Here is a 25,498-nt window from a genome sequence, read left to right as displayed (position 1 = left end):
CCTGAAAACAAACGGCTTCGGGGTCTACATATGGCAACATGACTTCTTCCAGTATCCTGATGTACTCAAACTGATCCATGATCCCTGGTATGCGGTAAATAGGACCAACACCGTAGTATGAAAAACATCCCCATATCATGATGCTTGCACCACCATGCTTAACAGTCTTCACTGTGTACTGTGGCTTGAATTCTGTGTTTGCAGGACGTCTGACAAACTGTCTGTGACCCTTAGACCCAAAAAGAACAATCTTACTTTCATCTGTCCACAAAATATTACGCCATTTCTTTTCAGGCCAGTCAATGCGTTCTTTGGCAAATTGTAGCCGCTTCAGCACATGTCTTTTCTTTAACAATGGGACTTCTTGCTGGTAGATTGGCTTCACATAGACGTCGTCCGATTGTACCAGTACTCACAGGCAAGTTTAGATCTTCTTTGATCCTCCTGGAGCTGATCATTGGCTGAGCCTTTGCCAGTTTGGTTATTCTCCGATCCATTCGAGAAGTTGTTTTTCTTTTTCTTCCTCGTCTTTCTGGTTTTGGCTGCCATTTTAAAGCGTTTGATATCATTTTAGCTGAACAGCCTATAAGTTTCTGCACTTCTTTGTAGGTTTTCCCCTCTTTTATCCATTTCTTGATTAAAAGCCGCTCTTCATCAGAACAGTGTCTTGAACGACCCATTTTACTTGGTTTTTCAGGACCAATGCAGGACAGCCAGCATATGCAATGTCAGTTGCCTTGATCCTTAAATAAGGACCACCTGTTAGCACCTTTTTTTTTCACAAAATCAATGCCCTCCCTAATTGAACTCACCACTGCTATTTTTTTTAAACACACCCCTTTCAGCTAATCATTCAATTTCACAGAATCAGTAGCATGCACGGCAGGCCTGTTGGGTCTGTTGGTTTTCTATACCCTCCAGAAACTTGCTTGCGGTGTAAAAGTTGAAATTTTAACAAAAACAGTGATTTATCTTGCTACTGTTGAGGGGCTGCTATTATTTTGAACATAACTGTATGTATGGGGGGGGATTGCTGTACCTTGTACTCCTGGTCCCTGGAAAAGGCCACATTGAGCTGCGTCAGTGTTCTCGCCTTTTCAAACGCCTCAAGCTCCTCCTGGTACAAGAAGTCTTCGGCTTTATGACGGCAGCCGAAGTACAGAACGGTCTCTCCCACATCCTTACCTGAGAAAACGTGAAAGAACGGCTTTAGGTAAATTCATACAGGGTGTACCATGAGAAACTGGTTAAGCAACTGCTGAAGGAAGAACAGGAAAAACAAGTGTTGCCAGGCAAAACATACTTCGCCTGGTAGCACTTATGATTAATATGAAGGAAGATATCGCAAAAAACGATTTGGACTTTTTTGGTGATCTTGACCTTGATTTTGACCTTGTGTGAGAACATACTTGGCCAATAAACATGGTTCTGATTATGAGTCTCTGCTGCTCTCAGCCAAACAGAACACCCTGTACTGCACGATTGTTACAGTGTCTGAAATCGCTCCCTACTCACTATATCAGACCTGGGCATTTTACGGCCCGCGGGCCGCATCCGGCCCTTTGGTTCATTCTGACCGGCCCGCGTAAGGTTAATTAGAAATTACAAAATAAACGTATTTTCTAATTTTACCTCATGCATGGACTGAATGTGCATTGCTTTTATTTTGAAGTTGTGTTCAACAAAAACGCAATGCGCGCGACATGAAATCCCACGAAACCTAATCCCGCGATAACTACTTCCGTAATTTGTCCAGACCAACCACAAAGTTGTACGTCATCCTTCAAACAGTCCAGCCAATCACATAGTGTGATGTCACTAGCAGGCGCCGGAGCCCGAGCCGATCTGTAGATCTGATACCTACACCGAATTGAAGTTGTTGCGAGCAGGTCACAAGAAGACTTTAGTCCCCAAAATGACCGCAAAAAGAAGAAAGGTAGATGCCAAATGCAGGGCTTTCAACAAAACATGGACTGCTAAGTATTTATTTACTGAAGTCAGAGATGAAGCCGTGTGTTTAGTTTGCGGAGAGCAGATCGCAGTGTTCAAAGACTACAATTTGAGTCGGCATTACCAAATGAAAAACACCAAATGAGGTGATTAGACTACAAATGTGGGCATCATTATTATAATCTGATGTATCTTGCTTGATACTTGGAGTAGAAAGACAATATTGTGATGTCTTTATTGTGTTTTGGGGTGAATGTGACTGGGGGGAAAAAAAAGGTACAAACGTTCACATTTTGTTAACCACTGTTTTGGGAAATTTGACTGAATAAATGACATTTTTTGTAAGGCAACCTCGTTTTTTCCATACTCTTACCAGTCTTAGCAGCTTGTAAAAACAATGTTATTTACTGCTTTATATAAAGAAATACAATTGATATTATGCAGAATTTAGTTCAGCCTTTTGGTCCGGCCCTCCACAAAATTTTCTGTTTTTCATGTGGCCCCATGGAAAAAATAATTGCCCACCCCTGCACTATATAGTAGGGACACCATTTTGTAGTGCTGTCCAAAACCTTAGTGAGGATTATTTACACCCTATATAGTGCACTCAAAGTATCCCACAGTGCATCATGAAAAGCAGTGTACAACGATGGTCACTAACCAAAGCAATATATCCCATCATGCATTGTGGTCGTGCTGAAAGAAATCAAATTAAAAGTCTCAAATTTGATTTAATAAAAGGCAGCGGCAAAGAAGAAAGTATTCAGCCTTGATTTAAAAAAACTCAAAGATGCAGGTACTTTGTATTGATTAATGTGGGAAATACGCTCAGTATAATATGGATTTATCACAAAAATACATGCATGTATTTATTTTGAAAACCCACCAGCCGACTGATATGGCACGTTTTAATTGTGCGACAGTAGTGACGTAAACACCAGCGTGATAGGCTAGTGTCCGAAAGTGTGCGCGCGTGTGTGTGTGTGTGGGGGGGGGTTTACACAGGGTTACACTCTTACAGCAAAAGGACACTGTATACGAGGCAATAGCCACAAAACCCTTGACCGGACAGCCTTCAAAATGTTGGAGGTTCTATTTGAGACCAATGCCCATCTACCCTGACAGTTTCATGAAGATTGGTCCGGCTGTTTTCCCGTAATATCATTTACAATATTAATTTACAAAATTAGAATCTATTCAACCAGTTACCGAAGTAGACTCCAAAAATATTGGAATGGTAACGCCAATACTTATGTTTTTGCTATACACTGAAGACAGTGGTGCAGTAGTTAGTACTGTCGCCTCACAGCAAGAAGGCTCTGGGTTCAACTCTCGCAGCAAATGCCTGCATGGGTTTCCTCCGGGTTCTCTAGTTTTCTCCCACAGTCCAAAGACATGTGGATTTTGTCAGCTGGCTACTCTAAATTGCCCGGAGATGTGAACTGGCATCCTGCCCAGGGTGTCCCCTGCCTCTCACCCGAAGTCAGCAGGGATTGGCTCCTGCTTCCCCTGTGACCCTGACGAATAAGCAGTATAGATAAATGGATGGATGAATGGATGGATGGATACACTGAAGACATGCCAGTTTGAAAGTAAAAAGCTGAATAGACAACTGATCAGAATTTTCTTTGTCATTTTCTGATATTTACTTAGCTATGCTAAATAACTTAGTTTGAACCCACCAATTTTTCCAGTGATCAAAAATTTTGGAACACGTGACTAACAGGTTTTTTTTTTTTTTTAATCATCCAGGGATGACCTGTTAAATTGACTCTTTAAACCATTAACAGTTCTGAACATCTACTCTTGGACTCTAAAGCCCTGGGTTTTGCCTCTAAAGATTGCATTTGTTGGTAAAACAGATAAACCAACATGAAGACCAGAGAGTTGTGGGGGTGGGGGGACTGGGCTCCACTGCACAAGGATTGGGCATAGCCAATACAGCAATTTGGAATATCCTGAAAAAGAAAGCAACCACTGATGTACTAACAACCAGACGTCAAACAGGTTGGCTGAGGAAAACAATGGCAGTTAATGACAAAACATTGTGAGAACTGAAGAATAACCCTAAAATAACAGTCGGTGACATCACTAAGAACCTCCATAGCACACGGCTAAAGGCACCACAATCCACCATTCAAAGAAGACTTGAAGAGCAGAAATATAGACGTAAGAAATGGAAGGCCACAGTGAAATTCACAAAAGTTCTGGAACAAAGATTAACCTATACTAAAGTGATGGAAAGGCCAAAGTATGCAGAAAGAAAGGATCTGTTTATGAACCAAAACGTATAAGCTCATTGGTCAAGAATGGTGGCGGTAGTGTCATAGCGAGGGTTTGCATGGCTGCACTGCAAAAAATAGGTACCCATAGGGTACCTGTAGCTACTGCTTATAAATTATAAATAAATAAATAACCCTTTAATTTGACCTACTCAGGGGCGTCGTGGCTCAGGTGGATAAGGCGCCATACCATAAATCCGGGGACCCGGGTTCGATTCCAGCCCGAGGTAATTTCCTGATCCCTCCCCGTCTCTCTCTCCCGCTCATTTCCTGTCTCTACACTGTCCTATCCAATAATAAAAAGGTGAAAAAAGCCAAAAAAAAAAATCTTTAAAAATAAATAAATAAATACCACTTACTTGATATCGAATCAGTAGCCTTGGCGAACCACGAGGTGAATTTCGCTTATCCTTTTTATCTGCCGATTATCTTCTGATACTACGAAGTTATAACGAGGTTTTTCTTATTTTGTTTCTGGTTCTAATTGGTTCCGAAGTTTATCAAGAAGTAGAACGGGTAATCGAACTTGATCAGGATAAGTGCTGATTGGTTACGAAGTTTCGCTATTGTTACACTCATTCTTACATTCCTATACTTGTTCTTGTGTACCTTTGATAATGCAAGATCAACAGTTCGTATCGCGAGATCACAATTCGCTGTTCTGGTAATTGTTACACTCATTCTTACAACACGAGGACATGGTGGCTTTGCCTCTATGAAGCGAAAAACTGAATTTGAGGAGAAAATTACTTAATACTTGTGAAATTATCTTGCTGCATGGACAGACAATTTTACTTGACAAGACATCTTGGAATAACTTGGTTACAATCTAGAGCTAGGTTTAATAATCTCAGAGTTGGGGTCTTGTATTCTTCTAATAGGAAAATGCTAAATTGTTTCAACTATATTCAAGATATTCCAACTTGCTGTCATTTTTTGCAGTGTGCTTCAGGAATAGGCTCACTTTATTGATGCAATATATGATGGTAGCAGCAGGATGAAATCAGAAGTCTGCAGAAACATTGTCTTCCAGTTTAAATCCAATCGAATTAGGAGGAACTTCAACATGCAGCAAAAACAATGACCTAAAAACACACTGCCAACACGACAAAGGACGTCATCAGAGAACAAAAGGGGAAGGTTTTAGATTGAAGGTCATTCGCCAGACCGTAACCCAATTGAACTGGCATTTCACCTCCTGAAAAGGAGACTAAAGGGAGGACCTGCCCAAAACAAACAAATGAAAGAAGCTGTGCTACGAGCCTACTGGAAAAGCATCAGTTATTGCACGAATGGCATCTGCAACCAAATACATATACATGTTATTTACCAGCTGGGAGGTCCGTATCGTGAAATACCGTGACAGAGGTCTTGAAAGTACTGAGCGAGGCCCTCTGGGCTGAGGTCAGTATTCGAGGCCGAGGTCACGGTATTTCACCATACGGACCGACCTTAAGCTGGTAAATAATACATTTATTTTTTTCTTTACCAAATTCTAACAGAAAACGAGAGCGCTCGCAAGGGAAAACCGAGCCGAGCCGCCATTTTGAATCCTCATTCACGGCTGTAATGCAAACTGCTTCCTCCTCAGTATACAAGTGCACTTCCATGGCAGGAAAACAACTACATTTTGCCACCTATGTAGTCCCCTATTTATACAAAACTGAGTCATTCAGGATTCAGCCATGTTTTTGCTCGGCGTTAGCAAGTTAGAGAGGTTTTTAGCTTTCTCCCGAAACGTTCTCTTTTATTTCTTCTTCCTCAGGGTAGTAAAACTCGCTTTCACTGTGAACACTGTCATTATCGCTGTCCATGATGTAAAATTGATGCTATTTTCCTGAGAAATGCTGGCAAAAATTGATAAGATTTTTGATAATCTTATAAATAAATCTTAGTTAAAAAAAAAAAGATAAATGTTGACAAAAAATGCTACCATGTTGTTGTGAACGAGCGAGTCGCCAGAGGTCCGTATCACAGGATACGGACCCGCTCGTCAGCCAATGAGAGCGCAGGATTTGATGGAAACTGCACCGTGGTAAAATGGTCTGTTCCAATACTTATGCTCACCTAAAGTTTGATCTGTTTGCCACCAAACGGGCCATGCTCAGTGTTATTTAACACTTCTAGATGTAAAGATCAGGAAATGAAAGCTGACATTCTGATCTATAGTCTTGTTCATCTTTTGATCTCAAACCCAAATGTCTTCAGTTTATAGCAAAAACAAAAGAATTTGCCTTGCTGTTCCAGTACTTTCAGAAAGGACTGTAAATAAAATAATGCATAACACAGTGTTTGATTTTTCAATACTGTTTGAAAGGCCATGGAGCAGCTGCAGTGTCTACCTTGCTCTTTAAGCCAGGTGCGCTCCTGAATGAAGCCCATGAATGGCGCGATGCCCGTGCCGGGACCGATCATGATGACCGGGTTGCTGGCTTTGAAGGGCAGCCGGAATTGGGACTTGCGGATGTACATGGGCACAGTGGCCTTATACCCGTTGTCAGTGGGCAATTTGGCCTTAAGCCAGTTGGTCGCAACACCCCTGTTGATGCGGTTTGTCTTAGTCTTGTACTCCACCACCACGGCACAGATGTGAATGCTGTTGGGATGAACCTGTCACAAGAGGGTGCTGTTTAGCAACACATACACACGACAGCATAAAGAAAAGGAGATGGAGGCAGTAGAGAGGCACCTTGGAGGAGGATGCAATGGAGTAATAACGAGCCTGCAAGCGAGGCAGAAGTTCACACAGGTGGTCAATGGGTGGCCGTAGGGATGGCAGATCTTCCAGGATGGCCAAAATATTCCGACACGTGTCCAAGACCCAGGTCTGGTACAGTGACTAATAAAGAAAAGGGAAATGTGAATAATGCAACGAAGGTAAAAATAATCTAAACTAACAATTGATGTATTGATTTTTTTTTTTTAAATAACTGAAGCGAGACGCAACCTCTCTTTGGATGTAGAAAGAGCATTAAAGGAGAACTGAAGGCAAATTCATCTCATTCTCATTATCTCTAGCCGCTTTATCCTGTTCTACAGGGTCGCAGGCAAGCTGGAGCCTATCCCAGCTGACTACGGGCGAAAGGCGGGGTACACCCTGGACAAGTCGCCAGGTCATCACAGGGCTGACACATAGACACAGACAACCATTCACACTCACATTCACACCTACGGTCAATTTAGAGTCACCAGTTAACCTAACCTGCATGTCTTTGGACTGTGGGGGAAACCGGAGCACCCGGAGGAAACCCACGCAGACACGGGGAGAACACGCAAACTCCACACAGAAAGGCCCTCGCCGGCCACGGGGCTCGAACCCGGACCTTCTTGCTGTGAGGCGACTGCGCTAACCACTACACCACCGTGCCACCCCGAAGGCAAATTTATCATCAAAAATTCTATTTCTCATTTTATTAAATATACGAATGCATTTTTGATCGCTATTTTGTCGCTGCTATAGCAAGTTATGAGTGTTTGAAATATGCTATGGAATATATCCGTCCATGTGTCAAAGCAATGGCCGTCAACGAGATTCATTGAGACCTGTGCGAGACATCGGAGAACGGAAGTAAAACGTACAGCGGAAAACAAAGTGACCGACATCTGCCAACGTTGTCAAAAGACACACGCGCTCTCTTTCGATGCTGACGTAATCGAGCCGGAAGTTTTGTTTGTTTTGATAGCGATCAGGAAAGTTTGAAAAAAAAAACGAGGCAGTAATCGTCATTTAAACTCGTTTTTGTGCAATATTTCGTTTGGAAAACAGTTTTCAAAATGGCAGCGCTGACGCTTCACATTTCCAAGTCTCGTAAAGATCGCGCGGATAAGCGACGCCTGTCGTGGACCAAACGAACTAAATTCAACATGGCTAAAAACTGAATAGGACGATAAGTATAATATTTACTTGCAATTAGTTGCCAATACGAGTCAAGATATAACGTTACTAAAACCGAAAACGTAATTGAATAACACGTTAATTAAGAAATAAAGCAAGTTTAAAAATGACTTCAGTTCCCCTTTAAGTGCATAGCTACAAATAACTGGTGACCCCGAAGAAAGACTAATGCCATGTACACACGTAGCCGGGTATTTTTAAAACCGAACATTTTCCCCCCCTCCGTTTATAAAAATGTTTTATCCACACCACCTCGTCTTCGAAAAAAATCCCTTCCACACATAACCGAACATCTGCGTTTTCAATCACATTCATAAGCATTCCAAACCTGTAGATGGCTATTTCCCCAAATCCTACCCCCTAATCACATCGCCTGTGCTCTTGGAGCAGTAGTTGGGCTTCTAAAATTAAACATGTAAATAGCACCTGCACAATAATTAACGCTTTCAAGGCACTACTCCGATCCATTACTCTTTAGCTAGCCGCACACTACGCCGATTTTCAGCGTACCGAGCCAACTGAAGTCGCGAGTCAGGCGTAAAGACTAGTTTTCGATGGTACCGACTCATCTCACAGCCGATTCGAAAAACTAATCGGGAGCCAGACTGATCGGCGAGAGTCGCTAGCAATAGCCAATCATATCTTTCGCATATAACACGTGACATCATTAAACACAATTTCTAGCGCGAGAAATACGTGTTGGTAGCACCTAATGCAGGTATATACTGTAATTCCATAGACTGAAGCTTTATCCATAGACACAGTGGGCTGGAAAGCCACTCTGCTCTAGTTGTGTGGCTGAATTCCAAATCGCTTTAACTCCCCTATATAAGTGCACTATTTAAGGTTGGGAATAATAGCTCATGCAGCCTAGATAGTGCGCTACATATTCCGTGTTGTGTCATTTGTAATTCAGCCTGTAGCATCTTCAAGTGTTGGATTTAACAGTAACTATATCCAACAGCCAATCACAAAGCTATTAAGTTGTCACGTGTCGCTTCAATCGCGACTGCACTCGTCAACAGTCGGGGGATATGTGCGTGCCCTGTCGGGAGTCGGCTCTGAAATGGGTCGGTTCGGTACCGCGTGGATCGCCGTGGTGTGCGGCTAGCTTAAGTCCATGCTTAATCTGGATTCTGCAGTAAACAAAGGTCGCACGTTTGACGTCAGGGCAGATTTGTTGTCGTTTTTTTGGCGCAGATTGTGACGTTCTAAAACGCAAAACTCCGGTTATCTCTGTTTACACGAAAAGGCATACACGGAGTTTTCAAAAATCTTCACTTTGCCCGGAGTTTTTTTAAATATTCGTTTTTGATGTGTTTTCATGTGGATGACAGGCCAAAACGTAGAAAAATATCTTCGATTTAGCAGATACCCGGCTACGTGTGGACGGGGTCTTAATGTTTGATCATAACCTTTTGCATCTACTACTGCTGCTATAAACCTAGGTACCTTTACAGCTCATCAGTGCTTGGCCCACCATTTTATAGTACTAGCTAAATTCATAGCTTAAAACCTGTCCTATGATTTTTTATGTCACATTACATTCATGTGTTTCACTGTGACATTTGTTTTCTGGCAAAGCTTTCGCCAAACTTGAACAGTCATGTGAATTAACTTCTGCTGGACATTCTAACAACCAAGTTATTACTTAAGGTCACGTTGAAGCTATATTACTTGATGCAATCATTTAAACTTAATTAAGCTTTGATTTAAACCTAGCAGTTACAATTGGACTCAAGTTCAACAGGTTCGTGGGCAATAAAAGGTTGAAATGCAAACATGCCTTGCCCTCAGCAGATGATGATGCCATCTTGCGCATGTTCTCCTGCTCTTTGGGGTCGGAGGCATACTGGGCGAGCTCATAGAGAACGTTGGTGCGTGGTGGATTGGTGATGTCCAGGTAATGTGTTAGAGCTGTGCGGTATGTTGTGGGGCACGGGAATGGGTGTTTCTTATTGGACTCCTCTGAAAAAGGAAAAAAAAAAAGCAAGTTTTGTTTCCACGCTTCACAACCTTGAAACATACTGTCATGTAAAAACATAGTGTAACACACAATATTTATGGAAGGCTCACCCCCCATCCAAAAAAAAAAAAAAAATTTAAATTACAGATTTCAATGTTACTCTTAATAATGGAATTTAAACATGAATTCAAAAGCATTGAAATATATATTTTGAAATATTATTATTTTGAATTGACTTGTTTGACATTCAAAATAAGTTTATGGTTCAAAGAGTCAAAATTTAAAATTCTTGTCCCAAATTTTCCAGTTACAAATTCAGATTCAATAATTCAGTTTTTCAAATATTCAAACTCTATTCAGATTTTTTTTTTTTTTTTTTGGGGGGGGGGGGGGGGGGGCGACAGATGACCATGAATTTTACAATAGCAGTGTGGAGAATTTATAAAAAAAAAAAAAAAACCAAACAAAACCCCACATCTTGAATTTCAAGGAGGTTAATTCAAAACAAATTAGTTTTTATAAAATAATTTTTATGCTATGAATTTAAAGCTAGACGGCCTTTCGATTTCATAAAATCGGTGAAATTTAGTTCCCTCTGAAATTTGGTCATTGTGACTATATGTTTATTTCTGTGATCTCACAAAATATCAGGCCATTCCGTGGCTGCGAAGTTATTTAATTTGAGAGGATTCGCGAGCAAATAATGTGCATGAAATAGCTCACTTCATGCAGTCAAGCAGACAGAGGAAGTCCGTGTGCGCATGCGCGGGTTTACCTTTGACCGTGCACTGACAGCTCCATCATTCTGTCGCTAAACGAACAGCTGATCACACCGAGGTGCTCGCTGACCGCCGATATTTATTACAACCCCGATTCCAAAAAAGTTGGGACAAAGTACAAATTGTAAATAAAAACGGAATGCAATGATGTGGAAGTTTCAAAATTCCATATTTTATTCAGAATAGAACATAGATGACATATCAAATGTTTAAACTGAGAAAATGTATCATTTAAAGAGAAAAATTAGGTGATTTTAAATTTCATGACAACAACACATCTCAAAAAAGTTGGGACAAGGCCATGTTTCCCACTGTGAGACATCCCCTTTTCTCTTTACAACAGTCTGTAAACATCTGGGGACTGAGGAGACAAGTTGCTCAAGTTTAGGGATAGGAATGTTAACCCATTCTTGTCTAATGTAGGATTCTAGTTGCTCAACTGTCTTAGGTCTTTTTTGTCGTATCTTCCGTTTTATGATGCGCCAAATGTTTTCTATGGGTGAAAGATCTGGACTGCAGGCTGGCCAGTTCAGTACCCGGACCCTTCTTCTACGCAGCCATGATGCTGTAATTGATGCAGTATGTGGTTTGGCATCGTCATGTTGGAAAATGCAAGGTCTTCCCTGAAAGAGACGTCGTCTGGATGGGAGCATATGTTGCTCTAGAACCTGGATATACCTTTCAGCATTGATGGTGTCTTTCCAGATGTGTAAGCTGCCCATGCCACACGCACTAATGCAACCCCATAGCATCAGAGATGCAGGCTTCTGAACTGAGCGCTGATGATAACTTGGGTCGTCCTTCTCCTCTTTAGTCCGAATGACACGGCGTCCCTGATTTCCATAAAGAACTTCAAATTTTGATTCGTCTGACCACAGAACAGTTTTCCACTTTGCCACAGTCCATTTTAAATGAGCCTTGGCCCAGAGAAGACGTCTGCGCTTCTGGATCGTGTTTAGATACGGCTTCTTCTTTGAACTATAGAGTTTTAGCTGGCAACGGCGGATGCCACGGTGAATTGTGTTCACAGATAATGTTCTCTGGAAATATTCCTGAGCCCATTTTGTGATTTCCAATACAGAAGCATGCCTGTATGTGATGCAGTGCCGTCTAAGGGCCCGAAGATCACGGGCACCCAGTATGGTTTTCCGGCCTTGACCCTTACGCACAGAGATTCTTCCAGATTCTCTAAATCTTTTGATGATATTATGCACTGTAGATGATATGTTCAAACTCTTTGCAATTTTACACTGTCGAACTCCTTTCTCATATTGCGCCACTATTTGTTGGCGCAGAATTAGGGGGATTGGTGATCCTCTTCCCATCTTTACTTCTGAGAGCTGCTGCCACTCCAAGATGCTCTTTTTATACCCAGTCATGTTAATGACCTATTGCCAATTGACCTAATGAGTTGCAATTTGGTCCTCCAGCTGTTCCTTTTTTGTACCTTTAACTTTTCCAGCCTCTTATTGCCCCTGTCCCAACTTTTTTGAGATGTGTTGCTGTCATGAAATTTCAAATGAGCCAATATTTGGCATGAAATTTCAAAATGTCTCACTTTCGACATTTGATACGTTGTCTATGTTCTATTGTGAATACAATATCAGTTTTTGAGATTTGTAAATTATTGCATTCCGTTTTTATTTACAATTTGTACTTTGTCCCAACTTTTTTGGAATCGGGGTTGTAGTTTGGTCCTGCGTTTCCTTTCCATCGTATAAAACGTAACGTCTTTTCTCGCTTTCCAGTCCGTCTTTCACGTTTCATTCGCACACTCACGCCCTCCATTTTTCTCTCTGCTTTCATATTTGTATCCCACAATGCCTTGTGCGAATAGGGAAAGCCCACCACCTCATGCATGACATCGTATCTTGAACTGGGTCATGGTGAAGCAGGAAAAAATAGTGGAGAATTTACGGCCACGTGGCCTTAAATTCGTTAATTGTTCTGTTAAAATAAAATAATAAAATTGCAAGTATGTGATTCGAATTCAGTAGCTTTCGGTCCACTAAACAAAAATAACTGGGTGTCGGGGAAAATTCTTTTTATGACCTAAACTTGAAAAATCTGAAAGGCAGTCTAGCTTTAATGATTTAAAAAATTTTGTTATGAAGAATTCAACAGCTTCATACATTCACATCTTCAGGGTTTTTTTTTCTATCCGTAAATATTCACCACCAGTATTTTTATATATCCAATTCATGCAACCCTTTAGTTCTTCTATCCTTTTCTGTATTTATTTTAATTACTGTATTTGAGTTTCTTTTGTACTTCCTACTAAATATATTCTGTCCATGAAAAAAACCCTTTAATTTTATTATTTAATAACTTTTTTCCTCAATTAGCTCCATACTAAGTGCATGAAAGCTGCTACAAGTATATTGGTCAAAGCAACAAAGGATCAGCTAAACATTTTCTTAATGAAGCACCATGGTCAATCAATCAAACGGCTCAGACTTTTATACAGATAAATGAGTCACGATTCTTAAGGTCAGGGTCATACCGTCAAGGTTGTTCAGTGAGATAATGGTATCAAGGTCTACGCCGAGGACTTCTCCCAGTCTATTTACAATGCTGGAGTCATTGGTAGGATACACAGCCACGTGGTCTCCTGACTCATACCTGGTAAAATGGACAATTATTGCTCTGGCTTAATCTCGATTTTAATTAAGTGTACATAAAGATGCATTGTGTAACGTCAACAGGATCAGCTGGGAGTCATCCCAAGTCCATTCTGCCCGCATCATTTTTTAACTTGTGCCTTAATAATTTTAAATAAATAAATAAATAAATAAAAAGGCCTTAGCTTTACCTTTGTTCAATGTTAATACATCACAATATATAACACAGGCGCATCATAAAACATGAACAATAACACTACGTTCAGACTGCAACCTGAAACGACCCATATCCGATTTGTTGTGAAATCCGATTTTTTTGTTAGGCCGTTCACATTACCAATTATATGAGACTTGTATGCGATCTCCAATATGAACGGAAAACGACCCAAAAGTGTCCCGCATGCGCAAATTGACACGTAATAAGCACATCTACGTAATACGTTAACAAAAAAAAAAGCGCACTCTTCAAGTTTAATGATTTTTTTTGTTTGTTTGTTCGTTTAATTATCTGGTTAGTGTTAAAGTGTGAGGTCTCATGTGTGTTTTTGTTTCTGAACTGAAATGAAAACGTGTAGCCTGGTAACGAGGGTTGACTCCTAAATGTCTCTCCAATTTCTATATAAGTGCACTACATGTTACTAGGAAGTAATGGATTTTTAAACTCTATACAGTGCACTCGAGCTTCAGTAGGCAGTCATTTGGGATACGGCCGCTGTATTACCAAACTCTTAATTCAGGCTTAATAATTTGCACATATTTATTTCGTCATATTAATAAACTTTTTCTACATTTTTATAAATATTTATTTAGATTGTTTATAGCCGGCTGAATTCTGCAACTTCTCTCAGCGCTGGCTCAAGGTGCAGAAACACCAGTGCAGTTTGCTATGGAGATGAGGCGAGACCTGGCGATGTGGTTTTTGTGGCGGCGGCGGAACTCGCACAATAATCTGATTAACAGCAGACTAATGAGACCGAAGGTGTCAAATTACTGGAAATTTCCAGAACAATCTTATAATCTTGTAATACAGGATGGTTTAAGTTATAAATCAGTTATAGAAACTGTTTTATTTAATCAGGCTAACAGATAAACATCCAGGTCCCTACCAAATCCACCATTAGCTTGATCAATTCTCATCTCATCTCATTATCTCTAGCCGCTTTATCCTGTTCTACAGGGTCGCAGGCAAGCTGGAGCCTATCCCAGCTGACTATGGGCGAAAGGCGGGGTACACCCTGGACAAGTCGCCAGGTCATCACAGGGCTGACACATAGACACAGACAACCATTCACACTCACATTCACACCTACGGTCAATTTAGAGTCACCAGTTAACCTAACCTGCATGTCTTTGGACTGTGGGGGAAACCGGAGCACCCGGACGAAACCCACGCGGACACGGGGAGAACATGCAAACTCAGCACAGAAAGGCCCTTGACGGCTGCTGGGTTCGAACCCAGAACCTTCTTGCTGTGAGGCGACCGTGCTAACCACTGCACCACCGTGCCGCCCATTTGATCAATTCTATAAAAGTCTATTTAAATTCTGAAAACTGTACAAATGTTGTTGTTTTTCACCAAAGAGGCGGGATTAGCCAACGCAGAATAGTGACGTTTGTCTCTTGTTGATGACGTGTAGGTCGCATGAATGCGACCTGTCCGGTCAGACTGCAGTCGCATGTGAAAATATCGGATATGCATCGGAATTAGGACCACATATCCAAGCGGCCTGGGTCGCATGTGAAAAAATCGGATCTGTGTCGTTCAGACTGTCAATAACAAATCGGATACAGGTCGCATATGAGCAAAAAAAAAAAATCGGATATGGGTCGTTTCAGGGTGCAGTCTGAACGTAGTCTAAGTCACCATAAAAGCACATTTAATCACTTGTGGTGTCTAAAAGATGTATACTGTGTATAATTACTACATGGTAAGTAGAGCAAAAGTTTAGCAAACTGTTCCCTGATTAAAGCTATAATTAAAGAAGCAACTTCCACTCTGATACCTGATCTTGGACCCGGTGATGTCCAGCTCCAAATGCATCAAGTGTCGGTCACCTCCTTTGTTGAGTTTGCGGTTAACGGTAACGGGAGCAAGGAAGGGGTTCTTCGAATCAAATGGCCTGGAGAAGAAAATAACTGATTTTTAAGTGACTCAAGTACATGCTCTCTGAACGTGGTGCAGTTCATCGCAGATTTGCAACCTTTGGCCTGTTACAGCACAGGACACACCACAAAAACGCACACAAGTAGAGTGATGACGCATTACGTACGGTTTCTGGTTCTCAAAGCTCTTCAAGCGTCCCAGTTCACCGGTGTAGATCTTATTCATGTTCAAGTCCTCGTGGATCTTCAGCTCATACTGGCGGATGCTGTGAGGTGAAGAAAAAAAAAAAAAAAAAAAAGGCGTGCGCGTGAGATTCTTGGTCTACGAGTACAGTACATTTTGCAGGCAATAAACTGTATAGTGAAGTCAGGAGAAAGTACCTGGACTCTTCGCCAGTAGGCTCGACCCCGAAGTGTTCACACACAGCTGGCCAGAACTGCTCTCTCCATGACACGAAGTCCTCCTCAAGGCTGCGGAGGAAAATCAAAACACATTTCAGAGACAGGACAGAAAACTCTTCCGGCTAGGTGGTTAGATCATGTCTGAGCAGCTTTTTAAATTCGAGTCTCATGAAGGTAATGAAGAGAATTCCAGCACATTACTGACTGATATTTAAAAGTCTCTGACTCACTTTCCGTCGTCATCTCCCATGCCAAGGTCAAAGATCCTTTGGGCACCGAGCTCGGCTAACCTCTTGTCCACATACTTGCCCATGGCGTTGTAATGCTCATAGGTCTTATTGCCAAGTGCAAACACCTTTAGAGAGAAAGTATCAGGTCAAAAACACTACGTTCACACTGCAAGGCTTAATGCTCAATTCCGATTTTTTTGTGAAATCCGATTTTTTTGTGAGGTCGTTCACATTAACAAATATATGCGACTTGTATGTGATCCTCAGTATGAACGAAAAGCGACGTTCCGCATGCGCATTGCAGGATACGACGACGTCACACGCAGTGAGCATGGCCAGTGTTTACGGAAGTAACCTAAAGTTTCCTGTGTATGACAGTAGCCAGCAGGGTCATTCCGTGCCAACTCACCTAAGGGTCCCCACATCACCGTCTCAGATTTTGCTCAAAAAATTCTATAATCAAGAATCATATGTTTGTACCACACATGCAAAATATTAGCTCCCAATTCATTGTAGTTTTGGAACTACAGGCCTTTGAAATTTTGATGTCAAAATACCACATGACGAAATGGCTCTTTCCCCAACTTCAGAGACCCATAACTTTTTATTGCAGCTATCTAGACAGTTGTGTTTGCAGATTCTTACTGAATGATACCCACTCTTTTCAAATCTGTTGCCACAAAGCCTCTGAAGGACATACGTTTTGCATAATGGGAAGCCAAAAATGACGTTTTGGCCAAAATCACTTAAAATTCATTAAAACTCTAGGGGGCATAGTAGAAATATGAAGCTAGTTAGATTTTTTTCCTCACTACATAGTATTTGTAGGGTTGTTATCTGTTCACAGAAACATATTTTGCCATGAAATTTCAATTCCTGAATTAAAAAATTTTTTTTTAACATCTTACGTCCTTTCCGAGGGGGCTAAAATAGGGCATTTTTGCCATCTTATTTGGTCATGTGGCTAGGGGTTTAGGATCTTCTAATTTTTTGTGAAGATGCTCTCATATAAGATGTAACTACTCCCTGATTTTTTTTAACAAACGCCCCTTGCTTCATATTTTAATAATTTGTTTTGTACATGGACAGTTTCATCATTTTTCACTTTTTTCCACATTCAGAACTCTGTAACTCTAAATTGGAAGATTCCTACTAGCAGCTATTTCAGATTTACATACACTGACACACAAATTTTCATATTTTAGTAGTAGTATGCCCAAGAAATTCATATTTTTCTTTCTATTGGGACCTAAAAACAGCTATTTGGCCAAAAATGACAAAAACGCTGGGCAGCTTTTAATAAACAAGGGAATAATGAAGGGGTGTTTTGCACACAAATTAAGGCTTATAAGAACCTAATCTAGGCATACACATTTCCTGAACAACTTTTTCTGTATTGTATATTATTTTTTGCAATTAGAAAATTTTAGGTATAATTGCAATTTTTGTTGAATATCCTTGGAAAATATAGAAAAATAACAACAAAATTCTGGAGTAGTATTTTTAATATACTTCAAGGTTGTGTAAGCACAAAACATTTAGCAATGAGGTTTTATTTACATATTAACACATTCAATGATCCATGATCATGATGTTGAAAAACATCACAAGATTTGTACATAATTTAAAGTCAAATATGGGCATCCGTGATAATGGGTAATTCATTCACAGGCAGTACAGTTTCATGTGATGTGCTAAGACACTCATAAACTGTCATCTAGTAGTACATAAGTTAAAACTTAAGTCTTTCACAAGTTTGAAGTCATCCTCTGTTAGCTGGTATTGGCGTCCCCCACTTTTTATGTTTGGGGCCTCTACCACACAAAGGACATGAAGCAAAGGCACCCAACATTCATCTTTCCTGCTTTGTGGTGGCCATGAGAATGTGTTGCCTCGTCCTTGTCTCATGAAATTGACATACACATCATTTTCTTCTTCATTTCTGGTGACAATATTTCCAATGTACCATTTTCTGTCATAAACACAGGCAATATATTTGCCCGGCTGGTACATATTTGGTGCAGATTGGGACATTTGGCTTGGGGCCTGTAACTGGGACTGTAAAACTGGTGTGGTTTCAGGTCCTATGTCCACTACCGATGATGGTACCACATCAGAAGAAACCCTTCTCATCTCCAGCTGAGTGGGTGCAATTGGGCAGAAGCTGTGATGAGATAGAAAAAGTCACCACATCTTTAATTTATGAGGAAAATAGCCCATTCCCTCCAGAACTTGAAAAATATCAAGTCAACATTTTTGTCATTTTTGGCCAAATAGCTGTTTTTAGGTCCCAATAGAAAGAAAAATATGAATTTCTTGGGCAGACTACTACTAAAATATGAAAATTTGTATGTCAGTGTATGTAAATCTGAAATAGCTGCTAGTAGGAATTTTCCAATGTAGAGTTACAGAGTTCTGAATGTGGAAAAAAAGTGAAAAATGATGAAACTGTCCATGTACAAAACAAATTATTAAAATATGAAGCAAGGCGCGTTTGTTAAAAAAAATCAGGGAGTAGTTACATCTTATATGAGAGCATCTTCACAAAAAACTAGAAGATCCTAAACCCCTAGCCACATTACCAAATAAGATGGCAAAAATGCCCTATTTTAGCCCCCTCGGAAAGGACGTAAGATGTTAAAAAAAATTTTTAAAATTCAGGAATATAATTTTCATCGCAAAATATGTTTCTGTGAACAGATAACAACCCTACAATTACTATGTAATGAGGAAAAAAATCTAACTAGTTTCATATTTCTACTAGGCCCCTTTGAGTTTTAATGAATTTTAAACGATTTTGGCCAAAATGCCATTTTTGGCTTCCTATTATGCAAAAAGTATGTCCTTCAGAGGCTTTCTGGCAACAGATTTGAAAAGAGTGGGTATCATTCAGTAAGAATCTGCACACACAACTTTCTAGATAGCTGCAATAAAAAGTTATGGGTCTCTGAAGTTGGGGAAAGAGCCAATTTCGACATGTGGTGTTTTGACATCAATATTTCAAAGGCCTGTAGTTCCAAAACTACAACATAATTGGGGGCTAATATTTTGCATGTGTGGTACAAACATATGATTCTTGATTAGAGAATTTTTTGAGTAAAATCTGAGACGGTGATGTGGGGGAGTTCCTGAAATTTAGGTGAGTTGGCACGGAATGACCCAGCATGGAGTACCTGGCGATGATGCAGTTGTTGTTGCGACGGAGCCAGAACATGCACAATAGCCTGATGTTAAGGAGGAGGTTGAGAAGGAAGAGGGCAAGGGTTTTGGCTCAGGCGTTCTGCGGGGTAGTGACTGCAACCTCCGTTCAAAGGAACATCAAAGCCATGTTGTTGTAACTTTTTTTGAGAGACCCGCCGCCTACTTCAGCGCCGAATAGTGACGTTTGTGGCTTGTTGATGACGTGTAAGTCGGATGAATGCGACCTGGCGGTTCAGACTGAAGTCGCATATGAAAAGAGCGGATAGGAATCGGAATTAGGACCACATATCCAAACGGCCTGGGTCGGATTTGAAAAAATCGGATCTGAGTCGTTCATATTGTCAATAAAAGATCGGATACAGGTCACATATGGGCGAAAAGATCGGATTTGAGTCACTTCAGCCTGCAGTGTGAACGTAGTGTAATTGGAATTGTTTTGGGTTTTTTTTCTTATATTTGTCATGAACATCATCTTGACTCTTGACACTAGACTCACAAAGAGAATCTTTATAAAACCAGGTTTACACTGCACGAGTTTTTTTTTTTTTTTACATCACAGACAAAAATCCCATGTGATAAATGTGTGCTCGCCAGCAGCCATTTTAGTGCCATCTAAAAAACTACTAATGGCATAGGATTATGCAAAACTCACAAGACGACATAGTCTCATCTCATCTCATTATCTCTAGCCGCTTTATCCTGTTCTACAGGGTCGCAGGCAAGCTGGAGCCTATCCCAGCTGACTACGGGCGAAAGGCGGGGTACACCCTGGACAAGTCGCCAGGTCATCACAGGGCTGACACATAGACACAGACAACCATTCACACTCACATTCACACCTATGGTCAATTTAGAGTCACCAGTTAACCTAACCTGCATGTCTTTGGACTGTCGGGGAAACCGGAGCACTCGGAGGAAACCCACGCGGACACGGAGAGAACATGCAAACTCCACACAGAAAGGCCCTCGCCGGCCACGGGGCTCGAACCCGGACCTTCTTGCTGTGAGGCGACAGCGCTAACCACTACACCACCGTGCCGCCCCGAGACGACATAGCGTTAACTGCAAAACAAACTACACATGCTAATGGACATGAAAAATTCTTATTACCTCAGGCTGACTTTAAAGAATGTTCCTGTTTATGTGCCTGGATCATTCTGACTGATGGTGTAAGCATCATTAGAGCATCTTAACAGTATAATCTGATATGGAGAAGATGTTATCTTATAAAATTCAGCCGAGACTTTACCGGGATCATCTCATACAATATGGCAAGCAACAATCATTTAAAAAAAAAAAATCCTTGAAAATCAAGATGCTAAAAACAGTACTTTAGCACAACGATGGTTTTTGAGGGCATTTTAAAAAGATATTTAACAAAATGGTCACATCTTTTATCAGAAACGCAAAAGCATCGTCACCATCAGGAAATGCTCCAACACATCGTTTAAGGTTGCTTCCTTTCACAAAGTTAATTTGCCATGTCACAAAACAGATGCACAAGCAACAGCTGTAAGGACTAATTTACTGACATGGCAGGAGGAAGAAACCTTGAGAGGAACCATCCTCTTCTAAGTGATACCAGATAGTGCGATTATAAGTCATTACTCATACAGTTGTATACTGTAACGATAAATAGCACGTGCCTCACTAAGAGCCTTGAAAGTATGTTTGGTATAAGCACATTATGATTAAGAGTCCTGGACTAAGCCCAAGACAGCCTTTATGATTACAGCAGCAGTTCTTATTTACAAATCTACAGTATATTGGTGAGATTATTCACTGAAGCAGGGCTGAAACTAGAGCATAGTTAATACAAATCATGCTTGAAAATGAGTAGTGCAAGAACCACCATCAGCCTAAAAAAAAAAAAAAAACTAACTCAACGTCAGTTAAACAGGATCATAGTGACTGCTTTCACCAATTCCATGAACTCCGTTTACGCATAATTCCTTTTTCTTTTCTAGTTAAAACCAGATAAAGGGATGAGCACACATGGTTTGCTCAGAGAGATTGTCATTCCAGTTCAAGGACTGTTTTTACGTTCAGCAGAGCAAGGCGAGTGGGTCAAACACCCAAGCAAACCCTTTGTAATCCGACTTCAATGAGTGCTGCTCATCTCCGGATGCTAATGCATTCTGCTTCGTCTTTAATCTGGTGTGTAATGCTGAGCTGTCTGAAAGCTAAATAAAACACATGGACAAAGCAACAGCTGCCGTTTTATTACCGCTTGCGACACACCGTAACCTTTGTAGACAGCGCCGGTATTAATGCTCAAAGGCCAACTGGAACATTGGGCAGTGAGCCAATGCCGAGCAAGGGTGCCGTGTCCACTTTCCCATTCGCACGCTACTGGAGTCTCATGACAAGGAAGATTTTGCTAGTGCGCTGGCTTGCCCTTTGTATATTTGCAAAGTCACGATATGCTTTAAGAGGCAAGGCAAAGGGAACGGTTTGGGTTAATACACAGCACTTATTCTACTTCCTCAGACACTCATTCTGCTTAGTCACCTAGCTCTTCCTCAGAAACAAAATCTACTTAGTCACCCAAATTGGCTCAGATTTTCCATTTAGTCATAATGCTCCGTGCAGTACATGTTTCCTGTCAGCTTATGAAACGGACATAAAAATCACTGCAAGATCTTATGGACTTCCCGATCTTGGCGCAACTCTCTTCCACATTTTGTGCTTGGTTTACACTTTGTGCGGTTACATAACAGAACAGTATGACTCAACATCAGGGCCCAATTACACTCACTCTGCATCTCGCTGTTCGTGTGTTTCAGTAATACTGTAGGTTACTAAAAGTCAGGGAGTAATGACTAGCCAAATCCTAATTGGTCTGACTCCCTGCTCTTACACACTAATAACAAGAGTGCTCTGAGAGCACAATATCCCCTGCTGGCAGCTATGCCATAACTCTGGTAAAATGCGACTGAATTGAACAAAATTGCAATATGCGCATTACCGACATATAACAAAGAATCCTGTCAAGTTTCATGAAATTCCTCCAAAAACTGAGATTTCAGAAAGTGAGTACCCTTCCCGGGACGGATGGAGGGACGGACATCGCCACGACATAACCCCCCTTCAGGCCTTTCGGCCAGCGGGGGATAAAAATTGGGAAGGAAGTTGATTTCAGAAAGCAAGCACACCTTGATGAAATTACCAAAGTACAAGTTTGTTAATAATCAAGGGCATAACTCTGGTAAAATTCGCCCAAATTAAATGAAATTTCAATATGCGTATAACTATCATATAACAATAGCCTGGGAAATCCCATGCTGCTTTGCACAATCGTTCCGATCTGAAAAGACAGCATGGAAACTATGGTCTAAAGGCTCGCCTGAGTTAGGGAGCCAATCAGAGAGTGGGGAGGGGTGGAAAGACGGTGATGCGTACTACTCGACAAACGGAAGCTTGTAGTTTATTTGGGACTGTTTACGGATCACATTTAACATGGCGGCGAGCGATACGAACCAAACTTTCGATCAAGCTTTAGACACTGTTCTGAATTAGTCTGGTTAACACCAGACCATATCACAAGTGAAATAATTTCGGTGCCATTGTTTTCCTGTTTTTGTTTTGCCTTCTCTTTCTCTTTCCTTCTGTTCTTCGCCGCTCTAACTATGTCACCGGGTACAAATGCCATGATTGGCCATGGGCTACGTATACGCCAAATGATAGACATTCGCAACGTCCAATAAACGGCCGTTGACAATCATAAACCACACCTCCCCTACGAGAAATTCAATAGGCGGATTCCAGACCATATTTCACTTGTGATATGGTCTGGTGTTAACCAGACTAATATAACAAAGCCTTTTGCCAAGTTTGGTGGAATTCCTCCACAAGTTGTGAGAGGAGTTGATTTCAGAAGAACGTACACCCTCATGAAATTGTCAAAAAGTTATTTCATCAAGGGTCAAAACTCTGGGAAAATTTTCACAAACGAAATTAAAATCGCAATATGCGTACGGTATTACCGTCAAATAACAAGGCCTTTTGCCAAGTTTGGTGAAATTCCTCCACAAGTTGTGAGAGGAGTTGATGTCAGAAGGCGAGCACACCTTCAGGAAATTGTCAAAGTACAAGGTTGTTAATCAAGGGCTGTAACTCTGGTAAAATGTGACCGAATTGAACAAAATAACAATATGCGTACTACTGACCTATAACAAGGCCTTTTACCAAGTTTCGTGAAATTCCTCCAAAAATTGTGAGAGGAGTTGATTTCAGAAGGTGAGCACCCGTTCCGGGACGGACGGAAGGAAATCGCCACGACATAATCCCCCTTCGGGCCTTTCAGCCAGCGGGGGATAAAAACACAGAAAATGAGACGAAAGAGAAATCAGTCAGAGACTTGCCGTGAAATTAAGTCCATCCAGGTCAAGATCTCCCTCCTGTAGTAAGTCATAGAAGTCCTGGGCGTTATCTGTAGGATCTCCCTCTCCGTATGTGGCCATGCAAAAGATGGCCAAGGAGTTGTTGATTTCTTTTAAACGAGAAAGTTCATTCTGAAAAGAGAGAGCGAGAGAGAAAGAAAAAGCTTCTAAGAATACTGCACTTTAGAGAGAAATAAGAAAACGGCATTTTAAAATAGCAGCACTAAAATACTCATCACTGATGATAAATAAAGATACTGCAACATTACCATATCATATTCCTCTGGATCAGCTGCCATGCCCTTCATGCCATAACGATGGGCATCTTTAGAGAGTCTGTTGGCAAATTCTTCAGCAGTGCCAGTTTGTGAACCATAAAACACCACGATGTTCTTGCCCTGGTGATTATCAACAGGAAACCGGTCACTCTAATCTTGTGTACTTAATTAGAATAGTAAGAAACTGAGAACACAATATTCAGCATGTTTAAAGTGCATATTCTGAACCCATTTCATGTTTTTTTTTTTTTATATGAAAGTATGTCCCTTTACACACTCATCCAGAAGGGTAATTTTGCACAAGCCCATCTGTCTACAGCAGAAAAAATTAAAATAACAAAACGCGTCTGGAAAAGTCCCAAAGGAGTCTGGAGCCAGATTCGTGACGTTATCTGCGGAAGCGCCAGCAGGCTGTGTGAGCTTTGCACGGTTTCAGTGCACAGCCTGTGTAGGCCAAGCGCTCCCATTTCTCTCTCATTGTCCGGTCTTTTGGGAAACGATGAGTACTAATCCCATCAAGATTGGTGTTGCTACACCCTCCTACGATACATCTGTTAACCATTTTAATAATTACGCGATAACGTTGAAGAAATTTGCAGAAAACCACCAGGTCGTTTTCTCATAAACAAACCAGCGCTGACGTAGGATTCAGAAGGAGGCGTCCTGCACGTGACGTCACGAAAATTAACGTTTGCCGGGAAATCCAAATGCCAAGTTTTTTCACAGGCGGACCAATTCGCCTCAAATGGCTTGATTTAACTGAATTTTTCTGGTATTGCGCAAGGTAAAAAAAATTGCAGAGAATGCAGAATGTTACAGATATTTGACCAAAGTTTAATATAAAATAGGAGAATTACATTGATCTTGCTCCTGAATTTACCCGTGATATGCACTTTAAAGGAGTACGCCACCCCCAAGTGAAATTGAGTCAGTCCCTGCAGTCCCTAGAGTTGGATGAGTGAGCCGAAGCGTTTTGTAGCCGACCCAGCCATTGTCCTGATCTGGAAACGTCCCGGTTAGCTTTAGCTTAGCGTAGTCGCTGTAATCCGGCGTGTCCAGCTAGCATTATCGTTGCAAAAGTGAATCAAATAACTCAAGATTTTTTATAATTATTTCTCATGACCTGTACATTCACATCGAGTACACATATCAATGCAAATTAACACGAAGGGATTTACTAGACCAATTTATATCTGGAACTATTTTCGGCCACAGCACAGGCAAAGCACCGCTGCAGGCGCAAAGACACCACGCAGCACCTGAAAACCCTGGTAACACTGGTGTATTGACGGAAGTTGTGGTGCTGCGTGGTGTCTTTGCGCCTGCAGCGGTGCTTTGCCTGTGCTGTGGCCGAAAATAGTTCCAGATATAAATTGGTCTAGTAAATCCCTTTGTGTTAATTTGCATTG

At 41.1% G+C, this 25,498-nt stretch overlaps 1 protein-coding gene across 4 annotated transcripts in view; it reads right to left on the bottom strand.

The window, feature by feature from the left end:
• Positions 1 to 25,498, bottom strand: part of porb (P450 (cytochrome) oxidoreductase b) — a 127,173-nt gene that overhangs the window by 10,785 nt on the left and 90,890 nt on the right. For all 4 annotated transcript variants that reach the window (XM_060905812.1, XM_060905814.1, XM_060905813.1 and 1 more), the window contains 11 exons: positions 24,081 to 24,209; positions 23,794 to 23,943; positions 16,229 to 16,353; positions 15,978 to 16,067; positions 15,764 to 15,862; positions 15,497 to 15,613; positions 13,376 to 13,494; positions 9,914 to 10,095; positions 6,922 to 7,071; positions 6,575 to 6,842; positions 1,040 to 1,185 (listed from right to left, as the gene is read on the bottom strand). In XM_060905812.1, coding sequence (XP_060761795.1) covers positions 1,040 to 1,185; positions 6,575 to 6,842; positions 6,922 to 7,071; positions 9,914 to 10,095; positions 13,376 to 13,494; positions 15,497 to 15,613; positions 15,764 to 15,862; positions 15,978 to 16,067; positions 16,229 to 16,353; positions 23,794 to 23,943; positions 24,081 to 24,209 — 1,575 coding nt within the window. The remainder of the gene's footprint in view (positions 1 to 1,039; positions 1,186 to 6,574; positions 6,843 to 6,921; positions 7,072 to 9,913; positions 10,096 to 13,375; positions 13,495 to 15,496; positions 15,614 to 15,763; positions 15,863 to 15,977; positions 16,068 to 16,228; positions 16,354 to 23,793; positions 23,944 to 24,080; positions 24,210 to 25,498) is intronic.

Source organism: Neoarius graeffei, chromosome 23, assembly GCF_027579695.1.
Source record: "Neoarius graeffei isolate fNeoGra1 chromosome 23, fNeoGra1.pri, whole genome shotgun sequence".
In the NCBI taxonomy this organism is placed as follows: Eukaryota; Metazoa; Chordata; class Actinopteri; order Siluriformes; family Ariidae; genus Neoarius; species Neoarius graeffei.
This window is presented reverse-complemented; position numbering and strand designations above follow the sequence as displayed.